Source organism: Corythoichthys intestinalis, chromosome 5, assembly GCF_030265065.1.
Source record: "Corythoichthys intestinalis isolate RoL2023-P3 chromosome 5, ASM3026506v1, whole genome shotgun sequence".
Taxonomy (NCBI): Eukaryota; Metazoa; Chordata; class Actinopteri; order Syngnathiformes; family Syngnathidae; genus Corythoichthys; species Corythoichthys intestinalis.
In genome coordinates this window covers 39,235,549-39,256,128 of record NC_080399.1, presented here as the reverse complement: position 1 = coordinate 39,256,128, position 20,580 = coordinate 39,235,549, and the positions used below count along the sequence as shown (strand labels likewise).

General features: G+C 38.6%; 1 protein-coding gene across 1 annotated transcript in view; it reads right to left on the bottom strand.

The window, feature by feature from the left end:
* Window positions 1–20,580, bottom strand: part of cdh13 (cadherin 13, H-cadherin (heart)) — a 399,871-nt gene that overhangs the window by 58,663 nt on the left and 320,628 nt on the right. The window contains exon 10 of the mRNA XM_057837307.1: window positions 9,398–9,540. Within this exon, the coding sequence (XP_057693290.1) occupies window positions 9,398–9,540 (143 nt within the window). The remainder of the gene's footprint in view (window positions 1–9,397; window positions 9,541–20,580) is intronic.

Genomic DNA, 20,580 nt, shown 5'->3' with positions numbered 1-20,580 from the left:
ATATGGAAAGACACATTAAGCCTTGCCTATCCACAGCCCCCGCACAAACACATCACTGCCAATCTTTTTCTGTTTTGGAAAGGTTCTGATGAAGCAATAATGTGTAATGTATAATGCATTTCAACACCACGGGACCTAGTTTTGAAGGTCGTGCATGACAAGATTATTATCAGTACTGAAAATGAACAAAATAATAACAACTAAACTAAAAAAAAAAAAAAAAAAAAAAAAAAAACCTAAAAAAAAAAAAAATAAAAGCTACAACTAAAAGGAAAAAATTACAAGTAACTGTCACTGTATGGTGTGTTCACAAAACTAATATGTATTTATATTAAAGAGACCCCTCATTTTTGGCTTTGTCAGTTTGGATGAATATAAAGTATATTTTTTATTTTGCTTGATGAACTTTAAAACAGCTTGCGGCACCGTACGGCACCTTACGTCACTTTTCGGTTTGTTGTTGTTTTTACTGACTGACAAAAAATTTGAAGGAACTACAAGGCGCCCATTAAGGAATGTGGGGTGAGCACTGGGGTTGGTCGGGGCCCTTGCGCTTCTCTCGCCCCGTGGCCGCCAATTCTGGTGGTTGGGGCCCCGCCCGCGGAAGCCTGCCCCTTAGCTCACGCACTTTTCACTCTGCACTATATATATACTGTATATCTTTCACTTTGGGCAACTACACTAGGCATGTGCCGGTTACCGGTTTATTGTTATACCGTGGTATGAAAACGTCAAGGTTTCAAAATCGCAAAAATTTTCCGTCATACTGTCCTTAATGTATTCGCTTTTCTTTACGTCCCAAAATTAAAGGGAGAAATCTCTTGCTTGCAGCTGCAAGGCTCAACCCTCCCCCATCGGTTGTTGCTCAGTGTCACTGAGTCAGCTGTTTCACATGATGGCTGGAGGAGGTGAAACCCCTGAACTTTTTACCCCCATCGACGAACAAGCGTGTGTAGTGTGTCTAGCAGTGGTAAAACATACAGTAACGTAAGCTTGTTAACGAGGCAGATAACGTGGCTAATTAGCTTGCCAAATTAATTTCATTGAGAGCATTTCATTGACTTAAAAAAAAAAATTATTTAATTTAACATTATACTTATATTCCAATTTGCTAATATGTTGTTTTGAAAAAATAAAAATCCTGCTTGATGGAAGAAATTTTTTTTTTTTTTTTTTTGGTAACCCAGAAATCTCAAAATACCGTAATTTCTTGTTACAGTTGCGTTATAGTTTATTTTCCAACCAATAAAGATTGAGCATCTCCTCCCTACGTCTGCCCAATTTTTACTTTCAAACAAAAGGGTGAGGTGGTTGATCTGTGATAACAAAATGCTGAAACCCCAATGCACTGTTCATTTGTAGAGAGTGTATATTGCGTATGGTAAAGTAAGAGTTCCCCTTTGGGACACTGTGATTGAGACACAGACAAACTTATATAGAGAAAAATAAATCATGCTGTAAAGCTGTAGGGAATTCCTGCCCTTCTGCCAATTATGTTTGACAGGTAATTCCCCTTATTACTTGAGAGAAACAATGCCTTCGAATGCATTGTGATAATAATATTGAGTCACCTAGGAATAGAAACAATATGAAAATGTAGATGAGTACAATTTCTGCAGTGCAGATGGAATCAAACAACTATGTAATAAAAAATGACACTAATGAGGAATCAATGCAAGGTGCTTGAAAATGAAGGATAAGCTTGTCCACCAAACTGACGCGGCTGTATGTAACTCGTGTGCATTTTAAAGGCTTTTTATTGCATGGTTTCAATTGATCATATGCTCTTAGGTGATTTCAAATGTCTTTGTAAAATTTTCAATCCCAAATTGAACTTATTGTACATACAAGGGTCATTCAATAAATAAGGTGAATTTTTCAGATAAGACTTTTTTGTTTTTTTGTTTCTTTTTCACATGAATTCTTTTTACACATTAAAAAAAACAAAAAAACAACAACTGTGTTTTGTCGATGAATAAAAGTGGGCGACCAGGAAACATGCTCCAGGATTGAACAGCTGTCGGTTATCAAGTTTTTTTTAACGGTGTATGGTGCATGATGTTTCAGCCGGAAAAATCTCAGGAAAAAAATGGCACAAAGTTTGAAAGTGTCAATGAATGCAAAAGTGTTGTGAGCAACTGGCTGAGACATCAGTCCAAAGATTTTTAAGATTAAGGGAATGTGGAAGCTTTTGCACAAATGGGGAAAGTGTGTGACAGTGCTGGGAGACAACCTTGAGAAAAAATAAGTAAGCTTGTATGTGTATTAGAAGTCCTAATACTGTACTAAACAATTCACCTTACTTATTGAATGACCACCTCTCTAAAATTTGTTTTGGAAAAAAAAAACATTGGTCATCAACATTTAAAAAAATCTTACTGTGTGCGGCCATTTCAATCATTGTATACTAAAATACTTTTTTTTTTACCTCTATTTATTTAATGAATATAATTCATACCCACAACATTAACAATGAAAACTCTTGTAAGAACAAAAAATACTATTGTCAATTGCAATTCCATTCGTTACTCCAAACTGAAAAGTTAGAAGAAAAAAAAAATAAACTACTGATTTCTGACAGAATTTGGGAAATAGACCTAAAATAGCTGTAGGATCTTGACAACATGCCCCTGTTTTGAGGGAATATTTTGGATGCCGCACAATGTATGATGTACTGTACCAAATTAGTTGTTTCTATAACTAATAAGGATGCCCCCACACCGATCGTTATCGAGTCAGATTACAATTTTCAGAGAATCAGAATTGGGTAAAGATGATCGGGTTTTAAGATGCGTTCATTTCTATTTATCATTTTAAGGGTTACAAACCAACAAAAAATTCTAGATATGGCGCAAAACTCTCAGGTGACTTGAAGTTCCGCTCTGAGACCCCCAATTTAGCCAACTTTCAATATTGTCCGATATGCATGTGTGTTACATCATTAAAGCTTAAAATCTCAATTTTCTGTCGGAAAAAAAAAATTTGAACAGGAGGCCATTTTTTAAAAAAAACAACTGTTTTTTAAACAGCAAAACTATCTTGAAGTGAGAGCACGCGAGAGCAGGATTATAGACGCCACAACTTTAAGGAGATATTATCGCGTACTTACCTTGTTTCGATCCAAAAACTCCATGCAGCATGTATCGCTGAGTGTCAAGACACAGTTGTGAATGACCACAGCATGATTTTATTCGGATTTTACGGGTGAAACATGGTAATCTAACAAGGGTCACGATGCAGAAATCGCAGACATCAAGGACTGGTCGAGATTTTCTTTTTCGTATATTTAATCTTTTAAACGTTTTTATTTTTATTTCTTTTTTGTTTGGATGGATTATTTATCATCTAAAATATCAGAGAAAATGCGACAGTAACAAAAAAAAGACAATTAAGCGATAGTTATGAGGTAGATATCCGTGACTTTTTTACAGACGCCATTTTTTTCATTGTGACATAATTAGTTTAAATGTTTATAATATGCAAGTGAATAATTTTATAAAGTCGTTTTTTTTCAATAATGATTCTAAGCTAAAAACGACAGACATTTTGAATAATAAATATTATTAATTAACTTCATTTTATGGCTTGGTTGAAACAAAAGCGGTTGCGCGACGTCTGTAAACGTGGGTTTTCAGGGTAAAACGGACACGTGTCCGTGTTGCCCAATGACAGCCCCAAAACATCACTGCTCTAGAGGTGATCTGCATGGAGGAATGGGCAAAAATACCAGCAACAGTGTGTGAAAAGCTTGTGAAGAGTTAGAGAAAACGTTTGGCCTCCGTTATTGCCAACAAAGGATACATAACAAAGTATTGAGATGATCTTTTGGTATTGACCAAACACTTATTTTCCACCATGATTTGCAAATAAACTATTTAAAAATCAAACAATGTGATTTTCTGTTTTTTTTTTTCCCATATTCTGTCTGTCATGGTTGCGGTTTAACCATATTGACAATTACGGGCCTCTCTAATATTTTCAAGTGGGAGAACTTGTACAATTAGTGGTTGACTAAATACTTATTTGCCCCACTGTACAAGGATATTGCTAAAAGGATAGAAGAGAAAAAAACCCATTTGTTTTATATTGCAAAACATTACAACACAGCCAGAAAAGGGGGAAGTGGAAATAAACACCACTGAATGGCAAATGTTTTTATAGATGTTGTGGGAAACTAACACTAAGCTCCCATCGTACAGGAATGACCCTGGCTACAGGATGAAAATATTTAACTTTTGGATGAGCTCTTATTATCCTCAATACATTGCTGAGGTACTGGATTGGAACTCAGCCAGATCCTCAAAATCAGTTGACTCGGACTCGGGTGCAAAAATATGTGATCGGGACATTCCTACTACCTTCCCTTACTAGGTTCAATTCAAATATACTGTATACTGTTTCACGCTCTGTAAAAACAAAAAATAAATAAAAAAGAAACAACTTCTTAAGCTTGAAATCCTAATTAAGAAGTGTTACGTAGAGTGGGAAGTCTGACAAAAACAACTTCTAAATCAAGTGTCAATTCTAACAGGGCCACCTGCACCACTCACATGTTCAAAGCTAACATTGCTTCGGTCTTTTCTGCAGTTTTTTTTTTTTTTTTTTTTTAACAGTATTAGCAGGGTTGGTGGCAGAGGAACCAGACACCAAAAATTGTCCGTGCACTTTTGTAAAACTACATCTGCTGTCAAAAGCGGTTTGGATAATGTATTTCTGCCTTCCAGTGACAAATGGAGCACACCAGGAGGTGGTTTAACATTTAAATCAGAAGCAGAAACAGTGAACTACAACACACAGAGGAGAACAGTACTGCACATACAGTACGAACAACACAAAGTGACTGAAAACTGAAATGAACACAGAATACAGTCAGTGAACTGTAATCTTCTACACAAACACACAGCCGTTGAATACAAAAGACTCAAGACACTAGGGGGTACAAAGCAGGAACAGCTGCTGTTCCTAGAGGGAAGCAAAAAGCTGGAAAGAAGTTGCTGGAGTGTTAAAACCAGCAACTTTTGTTTATATACAGTAAACACCCCATCAAGTTCCTCGCAAGCCGTTTTACAATAATGCGGCTCTGCAGGTCTTCTCGGTGCAAAGTAGGCTACACCATTTTAATCCATTAATTTCAAAATGGAAACTCATTACTTGACATAGTCTAAACAGAGTGCATACGGTGGGTAAAAAATGAGCATCGTAAATTGCAACCACAATAATAAGCACATTGCCAATCCCAACTACAAGCAATTCTTTTCTCTGTAAATATTCAACTGTGAAAGGTGTTGGTGCTCACAAGCTTGCATGCAATCAGGACAAAGAGTCAATTTAACACATCATGGAGGGACAAAAGCCACAGCTCCTCAGCTGCTGCTACTGGCCACACAGCTGGACGCACTGGCAGTAGAGAAAAACATACAGACTTTAGACTCGTTGTGGAAAAGTCAACAGCTGAGGTGATCGCTGACCAGAGGTGGGGTTGCGGATAGGCAAGCTAGAAAGTTGCTTGGGGACCCGGCCGATAAAGGGGCCCCCAAGGGCAGCCAAAATTTATTGCACAGAAAAGACAAGAATTGGCTATTTAAAATGTTTTGAATATATTGTCTGCCTATTATATTTTTCTTTTGATTTGGCCTTATACATTACAATACGTTGTTTAATTATTAATTGTGCATTTATGTGTGCAAACATTTTTTGCGGTGTGCACAGGTGGGGTGATGGCCTCAGAGATTTCTTGCTTGGAGCCTCAACAGACCCTAGCATCGCTACGGCACCTGACCTTGACATCAACATTGTCGTTACCTCAGACCTTTCATAAATCCCCTGATCCCCTCTTGTTTCTCCTCATATCACAAGTCATTGTTGTATGTTTATCTTCTTTACCTTCACTGGGAGTACATTTTCTCCATCATTCACTGTGTAATTTCCACTCAGCTGACCAGGCTTCATGGTATCAAGGGACCTGACAGAAATATTGAGTAGAATTATGACCTCTGCTTTTCCACGCAGGCACTTTGTTTGGTCTGACCAACCACAGTAAGGCAGAGCAAAGGATAAAATTAGTTTTATGGTGTATAAAAAAACTCTTAAACTCAATTTTCGATAGGCTTCATTTTTGTTTATTTCAGTGACTGATGGTTTAACAGCAAGACATGTTTCAATAGGGAGGATTTTGGCTTAGGTCCCCTGAAAAATGTCCTTTACAGATAACTGTATGTCTAAAGTGAAAACAAACAGAATAGACTCAACCTCATTATCTGCTGTTTTCAAACAAAGTGCATCCACAAAATTCCCGCTGCTTGTGTACTAAAGTGCAAGGTTTATAGTCAACCACATGATCTGCATGCATTTATGACTGCGGTATTTCTTTTACTTTAGTTTTCCAGCCACTTCTCCTGATTGTTACTTAACCACAGTGACAGAATTAGCTCTTGCAATTTAGGACAGTTCTCTCTTGGGTTCAATTCTTTGGGTTATAGGTCCAGTTCCAGTGAGCCGGTTTTAACGACGGCACACAACTCCTATGCAACCGGCCTGTCCCAAGCCACAATTTAAAGCAATAATTCTGGTAAAAGGTAATTATGCACTAAATGGAACATTTTTATGAATGCCAAGTCCTACTTATACTGAAGATCTTACATGTAATCATCAGTTTCAAGACAACAGTTCTAACTGACATTGCTTATTTTCAGTATTTACAATGGACTGCCAAGAAACAAACTCCGCTCCAGATTTGAATCTTGCACCATTTAAATTTGACTGCCTGTACTGCAGAACCCCCATCCTTTTCAATTAGTGTTTTTGATGTGCAGTTAATGTAAAGTATACCACCAAATAAATGCATTTGTGTGTTTCACTTAACTCTGGTAGCAGGTCACCGATATTATTTTTCTGCAAGTGTTTATAATGGAAACAGAATCCTCCTCAATGTGGACATTGGCGCTTATATTCATGACCCATGTGTCTTTTTAAAATGAGCTGCTCTGCTTCTTATCTTTCCTCGTATCAATCATCTTTCAGCATTCATCTTTCCACACCTGCCAAACTCACCAACACATCAACAATATTCTGCTGCCTTCTAATAGAATGTCTCAACCCCACTAATGGATCTGTCAGGATCTCAGCAAGAACAGGAGAACAGATGAGAGTTCAGCTCAAGCACGGAGCAAGAATCAACAAGATTAAGGAGGAAATGGACTTTCGGGGCTTCCTTGACATCTTGACGCCTTGGGCTCAGAGAGAGATTCAACCCAACTGCTCGACTGTCACTGCCGACTAGTGACCAACTCTTGTGCAGTGATTGTCAAATGCTTCCATAAATGGGTGAGTGTGTATTGCCATTTGAAACATATTAAGCACTGGCCATTGAGATAATGGGTTCCAAATGGCATTAAGTTCACACAAAAATGCATAATGAAATAAAAGTACTGAACTAAAAAAATACAATACCCTATTTTTCGGACAACAAGTCGCACCTGAGTATAAGTCGCACCAGCCATAAAATGCCAAACGACGAGAAAAAAAACATATATAAGTCGCAACGGAGTATAAGTCGCATTTTTTGGGGAAATTTATTGATAAAATCCAACACAAAGAACAGATATGTCATCTTGAAAGGCAATTTAATATAAAAATACAATAGAAAACAACATGCTGAATAAATGTACAGTGTACAGTGCATGAACAACGAAATGCAAATATACTGTCCTCACCAGGACGCTACGGCTCGGTCCTGGCTATACAGCAAGCTAAACTCCCATATGACGATGCTGGACGTCCTTATAATTTACTGAATCAATTTCGTCCTCAAAACCAAACAGGTTCGCATCAACGTAAATAAATGATAATTAGGTGCTATTACAGCAATGACACAAACGGTTAGCATGCGTTCGCTAGCATTAGCACATCGTTCAAACAACCACACAACTGGCGCTAAGTGTCTGATCACGGGTGGAAAACACACAACAACAACAGAAAAGATGATACACACAGGCGTTGCCTCTGTAGAGATCTTTTACAAGCATAAACAATGAACGTAGGTTCGCAGCCGTGTTTCTCTCTCGCTAACTCGCCCACTCACTCGGAGCTGCGTAGCTGTCGGTCTTCTTCTGGCGTGTGAGCGCTCTTCTTCACGTAAACAAGTGCGATTGCGCCCCCACTCGGGCGTGAAAGCGCCACAAACTAAAAGCATACATTTCAATATAAAAAAGTCAATAATACAATTGAACACACATTGCCAAAGGCAGAACACAAACATGGCCGTAGCTATTAAGAGTTATTCAGGTAACTATAGCATAAAGAACATGCTAACAACTTTACCAAACCATCAGTGTCACTCCAAAACACCAAAATAACATGTAAAAATGATATCATAATATGTTAATAATTTCACACATAAGTCGCTCCTGAGTATAAGTCGCACCCCCAGCCAAACTGTGAAAAAAACTGCGACTTATAGTCTGACAAATACGGTAAATGGATATATTTTTTCTTATAAAGAATGCATTTAATTCATTTGCAACCTTTTTTTTTTATTTTATTTTTTTTTAATGGAATTTTATTGTCATCATCATCGGTATCATTGACAATCATTGCAATTACAAAATGTGATTATGATTTGCCCGAAGGAACCGAAGAAGACGACAAAGGCGGACGAGATAAAGCATATGCTTATCAGTTTCCCGTTCCCCATACAACTAAAGACGCACATTCAGGCATGGAACATACATCAAAACTGTAAAATAACACAGTCAACAATCTGGGTTTGGTAACTAAGCGTCCAGTCAAGCAGCTCGATTAATTTTTGGGCGTACAAGGTTATGAGTCTGTCATGTCCCTGACATTTTTGCATCTGTTTGCTGTGGAACAATTTTGTTGTGGCTATGTGTGTGACATGTTATCACAGCTGGTGTGAGTAGCGACTCAAAATGCTTTTCTTATAAGTCTCTTAAAAGGATACATTGCTGAGGTGTACATGGTGGCAACAAATAGCGCACACAAGGTCACTGTAACAGTTTCATCAGACATGAATGTATGAGAAAATCAAACAACATGCTGTACATATTTTATCCCAAGATTAATGTCTCCACAACGAAAACATGCTTATTATTCGTTTTATATAGTATCTTTTCCATATACTCAGTAAACTAGACATTTGAATCAGGAGCTCGGTAGACACAGCAGATAATTACTAATTTTACGGTGATAGATGGCCAATCCATGGGAACTGGGAGAGGCTGACTGAGATAGAATGTATTGGACATTTATCACCGTCAATGGAACTGTAACCTTATCAGTCGCTGCCAGCCCCTCACAATGAAATGGAGTGGAGTGAATGAGTGAAAAACATTCTGAATAGAACAAAATGTGTCCATCTATAATTTTATTTTCCACTCACCATTGTCGATGGCAATGAAGAGAGCAGTATATTTATTATCGTAAACATAAGGAGATTCACGGTCCAGAGAGGCCAATGTGTTGACAGTTCCTCGCAGTTGGTTCACAGTCAGCCAACCTGCTGGATCTCGCAGAATGGCATACCTTGGGAAGACGGGTGAAAGTTTGACATTACTCTCATATAGTTGAAACAGACACTTTACATTATCACTGTCCTAATAACCCACTTCCAAAACAGTATTAAACCATGCATTGTTTTTCAGAAATGCATTCTTGTGAAAGTGCTATATCAATCAGATCACTTTTTTGTCAATAATCTTTGGTGTGAAGAAAATCTCTCTGAGTGCTCCAAACTCAGTGACTCATGACATTATGATTTGAAGCCAAATCAGGCATTTATTTTTTTCAAGCCGTCATTTCATCAAGTTATTCTTTTAAGACTAGTCTTTAAAGGTATTCAGTAAATGTTTTCTCCCTTCTTCAAGACCATTGCAACATTAATTTCAGTCAACAGCAGTAGGCTTATTAGACAAAATGGCAGCTCTCTGAGATCAATGAAAATTTTATGTTTATTTCTTATTCCACAAACTTAGGGTTTCTTGATTCTTCGCAAAAAAGTTATAATGGACAAAGACTGCTCGACGGACACGTTCGAGCTGATGTTTTGTGATCTATGCAACGTTACATCACAATGCATACATCACCTTATTTTACAATCTTGCTTTCAGAATCAATGTTCCCTCTAGGCTGCGTGTGTGTGCAACCGCACACTGCTTGCACAGACCCAGCGCACAAGAAAATCTATGCAGTGCACAAAATAAAATACAACAGAAACGTATTGTAGCATCACTAGGACTACTGTCACCAGCGGAGTGATGTGTCAGCGCGACACTCCTATTGCTTCGTTTGATACGGCAACACAACGCTCCTATTGGTGCATTAGATATAGCAACGCGGCGCTCCCGTTGGTGAGTTACTGACGCCATGATTGTAAATAGTGCATAGTTGTGAGGTGCAAGACGTGAGGAGTGCGGAGAAAAATAAAGAGGGAAAAGTGAGTAAGATTCCTCTGCTGATTTACTGGAGCCACATTCCGCTGCCAGTTTGTGCAAGCGCTAGTCTTAATTAATATTAAAGTTCAGGGGCGATAAATTCTAGTAATTAGACCAATAATATTGGTTCTGTGCCATTGTACTTCTTTGGTTTGGGATCATCTTAACTCATTCACTCCCAGCCATTTTCACCGGAGCAAGGCCCTTCACTCCCGGTTGTTTTACTGGATTTTGACTGATATTGCAAGGCGCACGGAAAATTCTTTTGTATTGTTATATAAACATGGAACCCACCAAAAGAAAGATTAGACTCTCTCTTCTTTCAGCAGAAAAAAAATAGGTCATATCTTTTTCCATTCTTTAGAAATCAGCATTAGAAAATAGCTTAGTTTGAGCATTTTTCCAATTTCTGATCAAAAAATGGAGAAATTGAGCTTTTTGTGAAAGCATACATTTCAAACACAACTTTGACTTATACACAGCTATTTTGGCTTTAGTTACATCCCAAACATCTGAATAATGTTTTCCTTTTACAAAATAACATAAACAACAAGACAAATAGAGCTTTTCATAACAAAGTAACAATTTATTTACACATAACTAACTGAAAGATGACCCTGTTCCGGCCGCGACAGCGGGTTAAACTTTTCGCTCATCACCGTCTGTCTCATATGGATGAATTTTTTTTTGAGTCTCTGCGGGCTCTGCTCGTAAGCAGCACGGACTCAAAGCCATCGTACGCTGCACTATTGGTCCCGGTCGTTCTGCTCGGTCGTCCAGCGCCTGGCATCCCGGGCGTCCTACTGATTGTTCTGCTCGGTAGTCCGCCGCCTGGCACCCATTCAGTCATCTCCCGCCGGTGTCCGGCCGAGTGGCTTGGCCGTTCGTTGCTGTTGAATCGGGTTTTGGGGCTTACCAAATGTGCGACTGCCCTCCAGTGGCCAGTTTTATTGCTTTAAAATTGAATTTCAGCTTTGTGCTTTGGAGCTAAATTGAATCAAGACCCAGAAATGTTTTTTTTTTTTTTTTTAAAAACAAACAAAAAAAAAAAAAAACAACAAAAAAAAAAACAAACGTAGAGGACATATAAATACGTCTTTGGGACACTGAAACAATTAAAAATAGAACATATTTATACGTTTTTGAGAGCAAATTAGTTAAAAGAACCATTTGCTTATTTTAAGATGGAATGGCTGTCAGAGTATCTGCATTCTTTTTTTTTTTTTTTTTTTTTAAACCTGTCCTGTAAAGCTGCTTCGACAAGGAGAGTAGGAATCTTGAGTGTCTTTATTGTCTGAACAGTTTTCATGTAGGCGTTTGATATTCTCTCATTGTGGTTGTTCATTATGTTTTATTTATCAACTATTCTTTAACCCACCCATGCCACAACTGGACCTTACGCAGGCAAAAGCAGGATTTTTCCTATGGAAGCAGGACCCTCACAGATAACATAATACACATCTCATGAACAATGAATTTTTTGTCTTTTGCATTTTAAGTTGGCCAAATCAATTATTTTAAAAGTAAACTGATGAAAATTGCTGCTGTAATTTGATTCTTTTAATGTAACTTGCTATGATCCAAGGTTTTCAACATGCATGATACTGGTGTGTAGCCACAGGGCACACATCTGATGTTGCTCACAGTGGTCCTCTGTGTGCTCAAGGAGCTTGTGTGTCTGCTCGGACAAAAGAAAAAAATAAAGGGGTTATTGTTCAGGATTCATTCCAATCAGTTCACAAATGATTTTGGAGAAGCAATTTTAGTTAGTGTCCTCAACAAGAACAAGGAGCCTTTTGAGTCTACCCCCGGGCTTTCTAAAATTAAAATTTTGTTCCTCCGAAAAGAGGTCGGTGGTGTTTTCCCCGTGCAGCTGCACAAAACGGCACTTATACAAATTTAACTGCCTCTACAAGTCCATCAATTTATCAACGGTAAGTTAAACACGCCTCTTCCAAGTCTAGACCTGCACTGCCCACCAAAATAATCATCATGAAACGGTTTTTGGTTTAGGACTTTTCTAAAATGGCGCCAAGGCCAAAGATTGTTAAGATTAGCTTCTGTTTTATATTGTTATTTTTTAATGTGCAGAGTATTGTATTAACAGAGTCATAATTTACAGGAGACATGAGGAACATGTCTGCTCCCCTTTAACGAGTAGTTTTTATCCTCTGCATTTTTTCCCCTTTAGTTTCCAAAATCAATGTTAGTCTAAATCCACTTGAATTATACAGTATCAGAACTACTTCCTCTTCTGAGAGCAAAATACTGCCATGATATGAAACTCTGAGGAGAGTGAGTGATCTCGAGAGAGATGGCCAACAGCCAATGTTAATAAACTGTATCAGAGATCTGCAGAGTGTGAGTAAGCAAAACGAATAAGGACAAGGGTTATGCTGACTTCTGTTTAGACACAACTATTGTGCACTTCATCTAAATTCACAGCAGGCAAAGCGTGAGGTGTAGAAAAGAAATGGTGGCGAAGTAGGGAGAGTGATGATGATGAGGGATCAAGAAGGGAGTGAGGACAAGGAGGCGTCATACTGTGAATGGGCTTGTAATGAAAATACATTTTCTCCACTTCCTTTGCCTTATAATTTGAAATCTGCTTCTACAGTACTGCCTTTCGAGTAGCCTCGGCCAGCTCTCGCTTTGTGTCGCATCAATAATGAGCCAGCACTTATCTTACCTCTAATTATTTTTATGTAGCTAACAGGATCGAAAGCAACTAAAGTGGTTAGTTTTCCACTTATAAGGCATTTGTTTTTTTCCTTATTCTTGACATTTAGATTTTCTCACAACATAACATTCCACAGATTCTCAATTTGTATGCTATAGCATCTTGTTTTGAATACAAAGCAGTTTGATTTTAATTGATTGCTCTAGATTTCGTGGTGTTTACCCCAGTGACGAAAGTGATGCATGCGAGTGATTAAGATGGATGGCTGACATTCACAAATGTCTCCCGATTACGTTCTGTGAGAGGATTTGACAGCATGCATTTATTCAAAATGTTTTCTAAAAATACATAATTCAGGTAGCATTACATTTCCATCAAAACATAGTCATGGTTATCATTTGTCACACAGACATGTAGGTACTTTGAGACAAACTTGTTGCATATAAATTATGTCACGCTGTGACCATGGGCATCAATAAGACATTGCAGTCCATAACACGTAATTACGGTACAGACAAGCCTACTAGCGTGGGGGAAAAAATAGTAAAAACAATCAACTACCATTATTTTGACGATAATCCCTTCCTGTCTATGACACAATACACAGAGAATGACACCTTGGCCAATCGATATTACTGTGGTGAGTGCAACAGTACCTAAAAAGCCAGTCAATGATAGCATTGTTGGCAGAACTTAAATTGCCAGTGGAACACTTTCAGTCGGTCCAAAAAGTGAACATTTAGTTGAACACAATGTTAAAAGTCACAATATTTTCCACTTTTTGGTCAAAAGAGATTTATTGTCTTCTTCCATATTATAGTTTAGAGAAGAAAGGGAAGATACTGTCTGACCTGCATCCATGGTCAGCCTTTGTGCCATTCATAACATTGATGTATCACACACCAAGGATCGTCCTTGCATTGCATTGAATCACTGCCTGTCCTATTCTTTTACCCCACCCATGGCTCTTCAAAGCTACCTGAGAGTCTTAGAGCCTGAAATCCAAGGTTCCACTACTCTCTTCTTTTAAGTCCCACGTCTTTTACCGGGCATATGGCCACAGTGAAGAGTGAAAGCAAAAAGAAAGCTACTGAATAATGTATGACCTGGATTCTTGAGACGTTCTCCTTTTCAAAGCAAGGTTAGGAAAACAGTGCGTACTTTTTATTAAATTTTTGTGAGTGAGAGGACCCCGGAAAGAAGTTGCAATTGGGTTACCAGGACAAACATTCATACATTTACAAGAGAAAATGAGTTGGACTAAACAAATACTGTACATTCTGTACTGTACTGTATAAAATGCCCTGAAATGCATTCGTAAGGTTCTTTCCCACCACAGATGCGATCATTATTATGCATTTGTGAGATCGAGAAGGTAAAAAATGAGTTAAATAAAATAAGTTTAGGTTCCTTTGGAAGGAAGAATTAAGTCAAACTGCTTTGCTTTTGATTTTAATTTTAGTTTTAAAATAACATTGTGTATATTACCTATGTTTTTAATCCAGAACAACATATCGCTGCATTGTTTCATTTAAAAGTCAGTCTGAGCTGTTGTAAGTACGATCATTCGCTGATCCATTCGCAGCTAATGAGCAATCCACTTAACATGCATATCCTTTAACACATCTGCTGCCATTGATGGGGATAGACCATAAGCGGAGTTTAAGGGGGGAGCCAGGGGGCCAGGCCCCCACTGGTGACCGAAAAATGTCATTGCATGTAATTGACTTTCCTATATATGATTTTAAAATTGAGAGTTTTCCGGTAAAATATTGTCTATAAAAGTTGCAAAGCAATTAAACAGACAATAAAAATGAATGAAATGAACAAAAAAAGATATTTTTATAGTGGGATGAAATTATTTTTCGAGCAGATCATGTGAGTAGCACCTTAGACAGTCATTTGCTTTGCTTAGCCAAAACCACCCGAGAACCGAAGAAGCAAGATAGATATACGTAATTTTTGCAAACCTAAGTTTTCAAACGTGACAACAACTACTGTGCAAGAACCAAGGATTGAAAACATGGACCATGAAACGCCAGAGAGCAGCGCCAAAATGATGAGTGGAGTTTCAATTTGCCCCACTGAATACGCTAATTGTACAACAGAGCCACCACCGGTGTCTTGCCAATTTAGTTACCCCCATCAAAAATTGTATCCTCTCCACACACACACAAACACACACACACACACACACACACACACACACATTACTTATGAGTTATGTCGACTTAAACAATTAATTGAAGCCAGAAAAGAACCACAGTTATATATTTTGGACATCGACACTTATTAAACTGGAGAAACTCCATACAGGACTTGAATCACAGCAATAACAGTTATAGATCCTACGAGTAAAACAGTAAAAAATTTCCTTTTTTTATGTTCAGTACATATGTTATGTTATATTACAGAATTTTTTTTTTTCTTTTATGGATGTGCCATGTTTTAAAACCTCGTAGATACTGTAACTACATCATCAAAACACGGATATCAAGCAAATCAGTGCAGGGCAGTGGCTACGCCCAGGGGATACAATTTTTGACGGTGGTAACTATCTTGGCACGACACCGGCGGGCAAACCATAATTAATGGATGACAGTTTTGGTGAAAAGTATAGCTGTCCTACCCAGCATGATTTACAATTCCCCTCAAGAATGATGGGAAACAAAAAAAAAAAAAAGCGCTCATTTTAAACTTATTTTTATAAATATTTTTTCAAGTTAATTTTGCGTTTCGAGGTCATCAAGATGTTGTGCCCCCCCCCGCTCCAAAAGTCAAACTCTGTCTATGGGATAGACTCGCATAGACGGTAGTAACGATGATACTAATGGATTAGATATGTATTTCCAACAATGGCAGTACATGGTTTGGAAGTTGCATGTGATTGCGTCACTGCTTGTTCATGAGACAATCAAAAGCCCCTTTCACACACATATCCCGGTAAACTCTCGTGTAAGTCACACATGATTTACTCGCATCTTTGCTTTCACGCATGGAGAGATATCCTGGGAATGACGTAGGTTGGACACTTTCCCAAACTTGGCCCGTTTTGCCAACTCAGCGCTCTCTGTGCAGGGGGGGGTCTGCCTGCGTGATTTTATAACCCGGACATTACGTCATTTTTGGTCGGCACCGGCTGTCACATTGTTTTATTACGGAACCAGTTGTGGGAGCGTTCCCTACGTAGTACCTACAGCCAATTCAAGCTCATCAAGACTGTATTTGAGCCCAGGCGATCCAAGAGAAGGGTGCCGAGATGTTAACTTGATGGGCGCCATTCGACACCTTGTTCTCTTGAATTTCGTGCATTTGCTAGATTGTTCGTCTGCCGCCCTTGGTTTGAAATCCTCTCGTGCTGGTATTTGCGTGCATTTGTTTTGTTGTCAGATCGTCTCTCTGCCTACCACTTAGGTTAGTATTATTGTTCCGCGCTGACCTACTGTCACGGACCCATTGTGTTATTCCCCCTTTTCCGCAATCGCATGTATTTTTGTTGTATTTAATAAACCCTTGAACGCAATCCTCTGTTGTTTTCCGTTTTGACGTGCAACCTTGTTTCCGCAGTTGCGGAAACTAACACCGGCAACAAAATAAACAACACATTTCCAAAGATGGACAAAGGACTCTATTCCTCGGCTCTACAACCCAGTAGCAATTGAATTTCGTTATGTTTTCTGTTTAATTTTGCTATTTCCCGTTTGCCATGTTTATATGATTGCAATGTTTGTTTAGCGCTTTTAAGCTTACTGCGAAGAAGGAGGAAATGACCATCGGCCTGCCATGATATTCACGTCATCAGCCATCGTGCTGTGACCCGGGAATTTAACGCTTGCTTTCACATACACACGGCTTCACAGGAAAGTCGCGGACATTATACTAAGACTCTGTAAATGTCCGCGTCATCTCCCTGTCAGTCGACCGGGGAAATTGCTTTCACACATTAAATCCCGGGATTTAAACGGTGTTTGGTGTGTGTGAAAGGTGCAAAAGAAAACATAAGTGAAAATAGTTGAAAAGAAAATTTCGACTTACATGATGACTGATTATTTCTGGAATTGAAATGAATTGTCTTTTTTAAAGGAGCACACTGTAATTAGATATTAGATTTTGATACATGTCACATGTTATGCTATTAAACATTTGTGGTTGATCATTAACAAAACAAAAGACATTTAATTTCATGAACTTCTCCAATCTCATTCTTTCACCATATATTATACAATATCCTCTGTTTATTTGCCATATTGTGCAATTTGGCACTGAGTAAAATGCCACCCAAATAATGAAATGAGTTGAATTAGCATTTTACTATACTTTCTCACTGGAATGGTAATCTTTCTCAGACTGAAAAATGCCACCTATGGCACATTTGCAGGTTTGAAAAGAGTAATGACTACCATAATTAATACATAATATATCATACAAGAATCTTGGTAGTGACAGCATTCCTATGAAGGGTGCTTTTTCAGCACAGTATATTTAAATGTCAAGTCTTCATGTCAAGTCACTTTTGGCTGTATTTTGTAATTTGATTCATTCATGTTAGTACGTGTATATACAGTCACATTTTCTAGTCCATCATCAACTCAGGACTGTTTGCTAATACATGCGTCACATTCATCAACTATACAAAAGCTTTTGACTCAGTAACACTATGGCCACGTCCTTTTCTGTAGACTTTCTTTGCTCCTATATGACAAAAGGCCACCTCTCTGTCATGTAAGCTTTATTATAGGCAGTAACAGGTTATTGGGTCACCTCTCTGAGTCAACACTCAAGATGTGCTCATTTTACCAAGATACTCTTTACATGGAAAGTATACAAGCGGAAATCCAAGGTGTACGTGCTTTGCCTCTGAATGACAACGACTATGATTCAAGGCTCAGACGGATTGTGTTCCGTGTCAAATTCATTTAACCCGTAGAACCTAGGGCATGTACACACACACACACGCGTGCGCACCTAGCGCATGACACGCAGTCTCACGCACACAAGCAAACACCTGCACATTTATGCAGAGGGAGACAGCAGCATAGTTAAGAGAACTGACTCCACTTTCTAGACCCTATTTTATTCCGTGCACGCTCCCTCATCCTCCGTTTGCAACCATCCTTGTGTCTATCTTTTTCAGTGTCCTCAAACAGGTCACAGCTCTGGCATGGCAAAAATATCTGGTGCAAGAAAAATGTCAACGAGTGGAGAGACAAAAAAGGAAATAGCATATAAGTGAAATGAAGAAATGCGTTCTGTGTTAAAATTGAAATATGCAGGTATGCATAAACTCGAGGAGTCTGAATGATTCTTATGGAAAATATGTTTTGCCATTTTCAATCACACCATGCCACTGACATTTGCTCAGTGTATAGCTAGCTTCAGTTTCAAGTTTTAAATGTAAATCAAAAGCAAGACGTTTAGCTTCCCTTTGTCATTATAATCCCAAAATTTTGTAACATTGTTAACCCGCGATCCTGGAAATATCATGCACTAGTGGAGTGTCACAAATTAGATTATTTAAACATTTAAGTGTCAAAGTGATAAAAAGAGACAATGTAAATGAAATCGAGTATGTTCAGATCTGTATAAGAAGACTCCAAAATGTGGCTAGAAATGGGAAACGAAACAGATACAGTGGGGCAAATAAGTATTTAGTCAACCACCAATTGTGCAAGTTCTCCTACTTAAAAAGATTAGAGACGACTGTAATTGTCAACATGGGTAAACCTCAACAATGAGAAACAGAATATGGAAAAAAAAAAAAAAAAAAAAAAAAAAAAACGGAAAATCACATTGTTTGATTTTTAAAGAATTTATTTCCAAATTAGAATGGAAAATAAGTATTTGGTCACTTACAAACAAGCAAGATTTCTGGCTGTCAAAGAGGTCTAACTTCTTCTAACGAGGTCTAACGAGCCTCCACTAGTTAACTGAATTAATGGCACCTGTTTTAACTTGTTATCGGCATAATCTACACCTGTCCACATTCTCAGTCACACTCCAAAGTCCACTATTGCCAAGACCAAAGAGCTGTCGAAGGATACCAGAGACAAAATTTTAGACCTGCACCAGGCTGGGAAGACTGAATCTGCAATAGGTAAAACGCTTGGTGTAACGAAATCAACTGTGGGAGCAATTATTAGAAAATGGAAAACATACAAGGCCACTGATGATCTCCCTCAATCTGGGGCTCCATGCAAAATCTCACACTGTAGCGTCAAAATGATAACAAGAACGGTGAGCAAAAATCCCAGAACCACACGAGGGACCTAGTGAATGACCTAGAGAGAGCTGGGACCACAGTAACAAAGGCTACTATCAGTAACACAATGTGCCGCCAGGGACTCAAATCCTGCAGTGCCAGACGTGTCCCCCTGCTGAAGAAAGTACACATCCAGGCCCGTCTGCGGTTCGCTAGAGAGCATTTGGATGATCCAGAAGAGGACTGGGAGTATGTGTTATGGTCAGATGACACCAAAATAGAACTTTTCGGCAGAAACACAGGTTCTCGTGTTTGGAGGAGAAAGAATACTGAATTGCATCCGAAGAACACCATACCCACTGTGAAGCATGGGGGTGAAACCATCATGCTTTGATGCGATTTTTCTGCAAAGGGACCAGTACGACTGATCTGTGTCAAGGAAAGAATGAATGGGGCCATGTACCGAGAGATTTTGAGTGATAATCTCCTTCCATCAGCAAGGGCATTGCAGATGAGACGTGGCTGGGTCTTTCAGCATGACAATGATCCCATACACACAGCCACGGCAACAAAGGATTGGCCTCGTAAGAAGCATTTCAAGGTCCTGGAGTGGCCTAGCCAGTCTCCAGATCTCAAACCCATAGAAAATCTGTGGAGGGAGCTGAAAGTCCGTGTTGCCCAACGACAGCTCCAAAACGTCACTTCTCCAGAGGAGATCTGCATGGAGCACTGGGCCAAAATACCAGCAACAGTGTGTGAAAAGCTTGTGAAGAGTTACAGAAAACGTTTGGCCTCCGTTATTGCCAACAAAGGGTACATAACAAAGTATTGAGATGAACTTTTGGTATTGACCAAACACTTATTTTCCACCATGATTTGCAAATAAATTTGTTAAAAATCAAACTATGTGATTTTCTGTTTTTTTTTTTTTTTTTTCCACATTCTGTCTCTCATGGTTGAGGTTTACCCATGTTGACAATTACAGGCCTCTCTAATATTTTCAAGTGGGAGAACTTGCACAGTTAGTGGTTGACTAAATACTTATTTGCCCCACTGTATCAGGCAATGGAGGATACATTCATTACCCATAACCTGCCAATCCTAGTCTGGTATAATTGAAATCAGGCATTTCCTCATGGGAATTGCCATGTGCAGTCTGTCTCATTTCTCGTTGCTTTTAGGCATTTCTAACTGTAAGGATTTTGTGTTTGTTTAAGAACTGATTTTTTGGTGAAAATAATGTAAAACCCGAG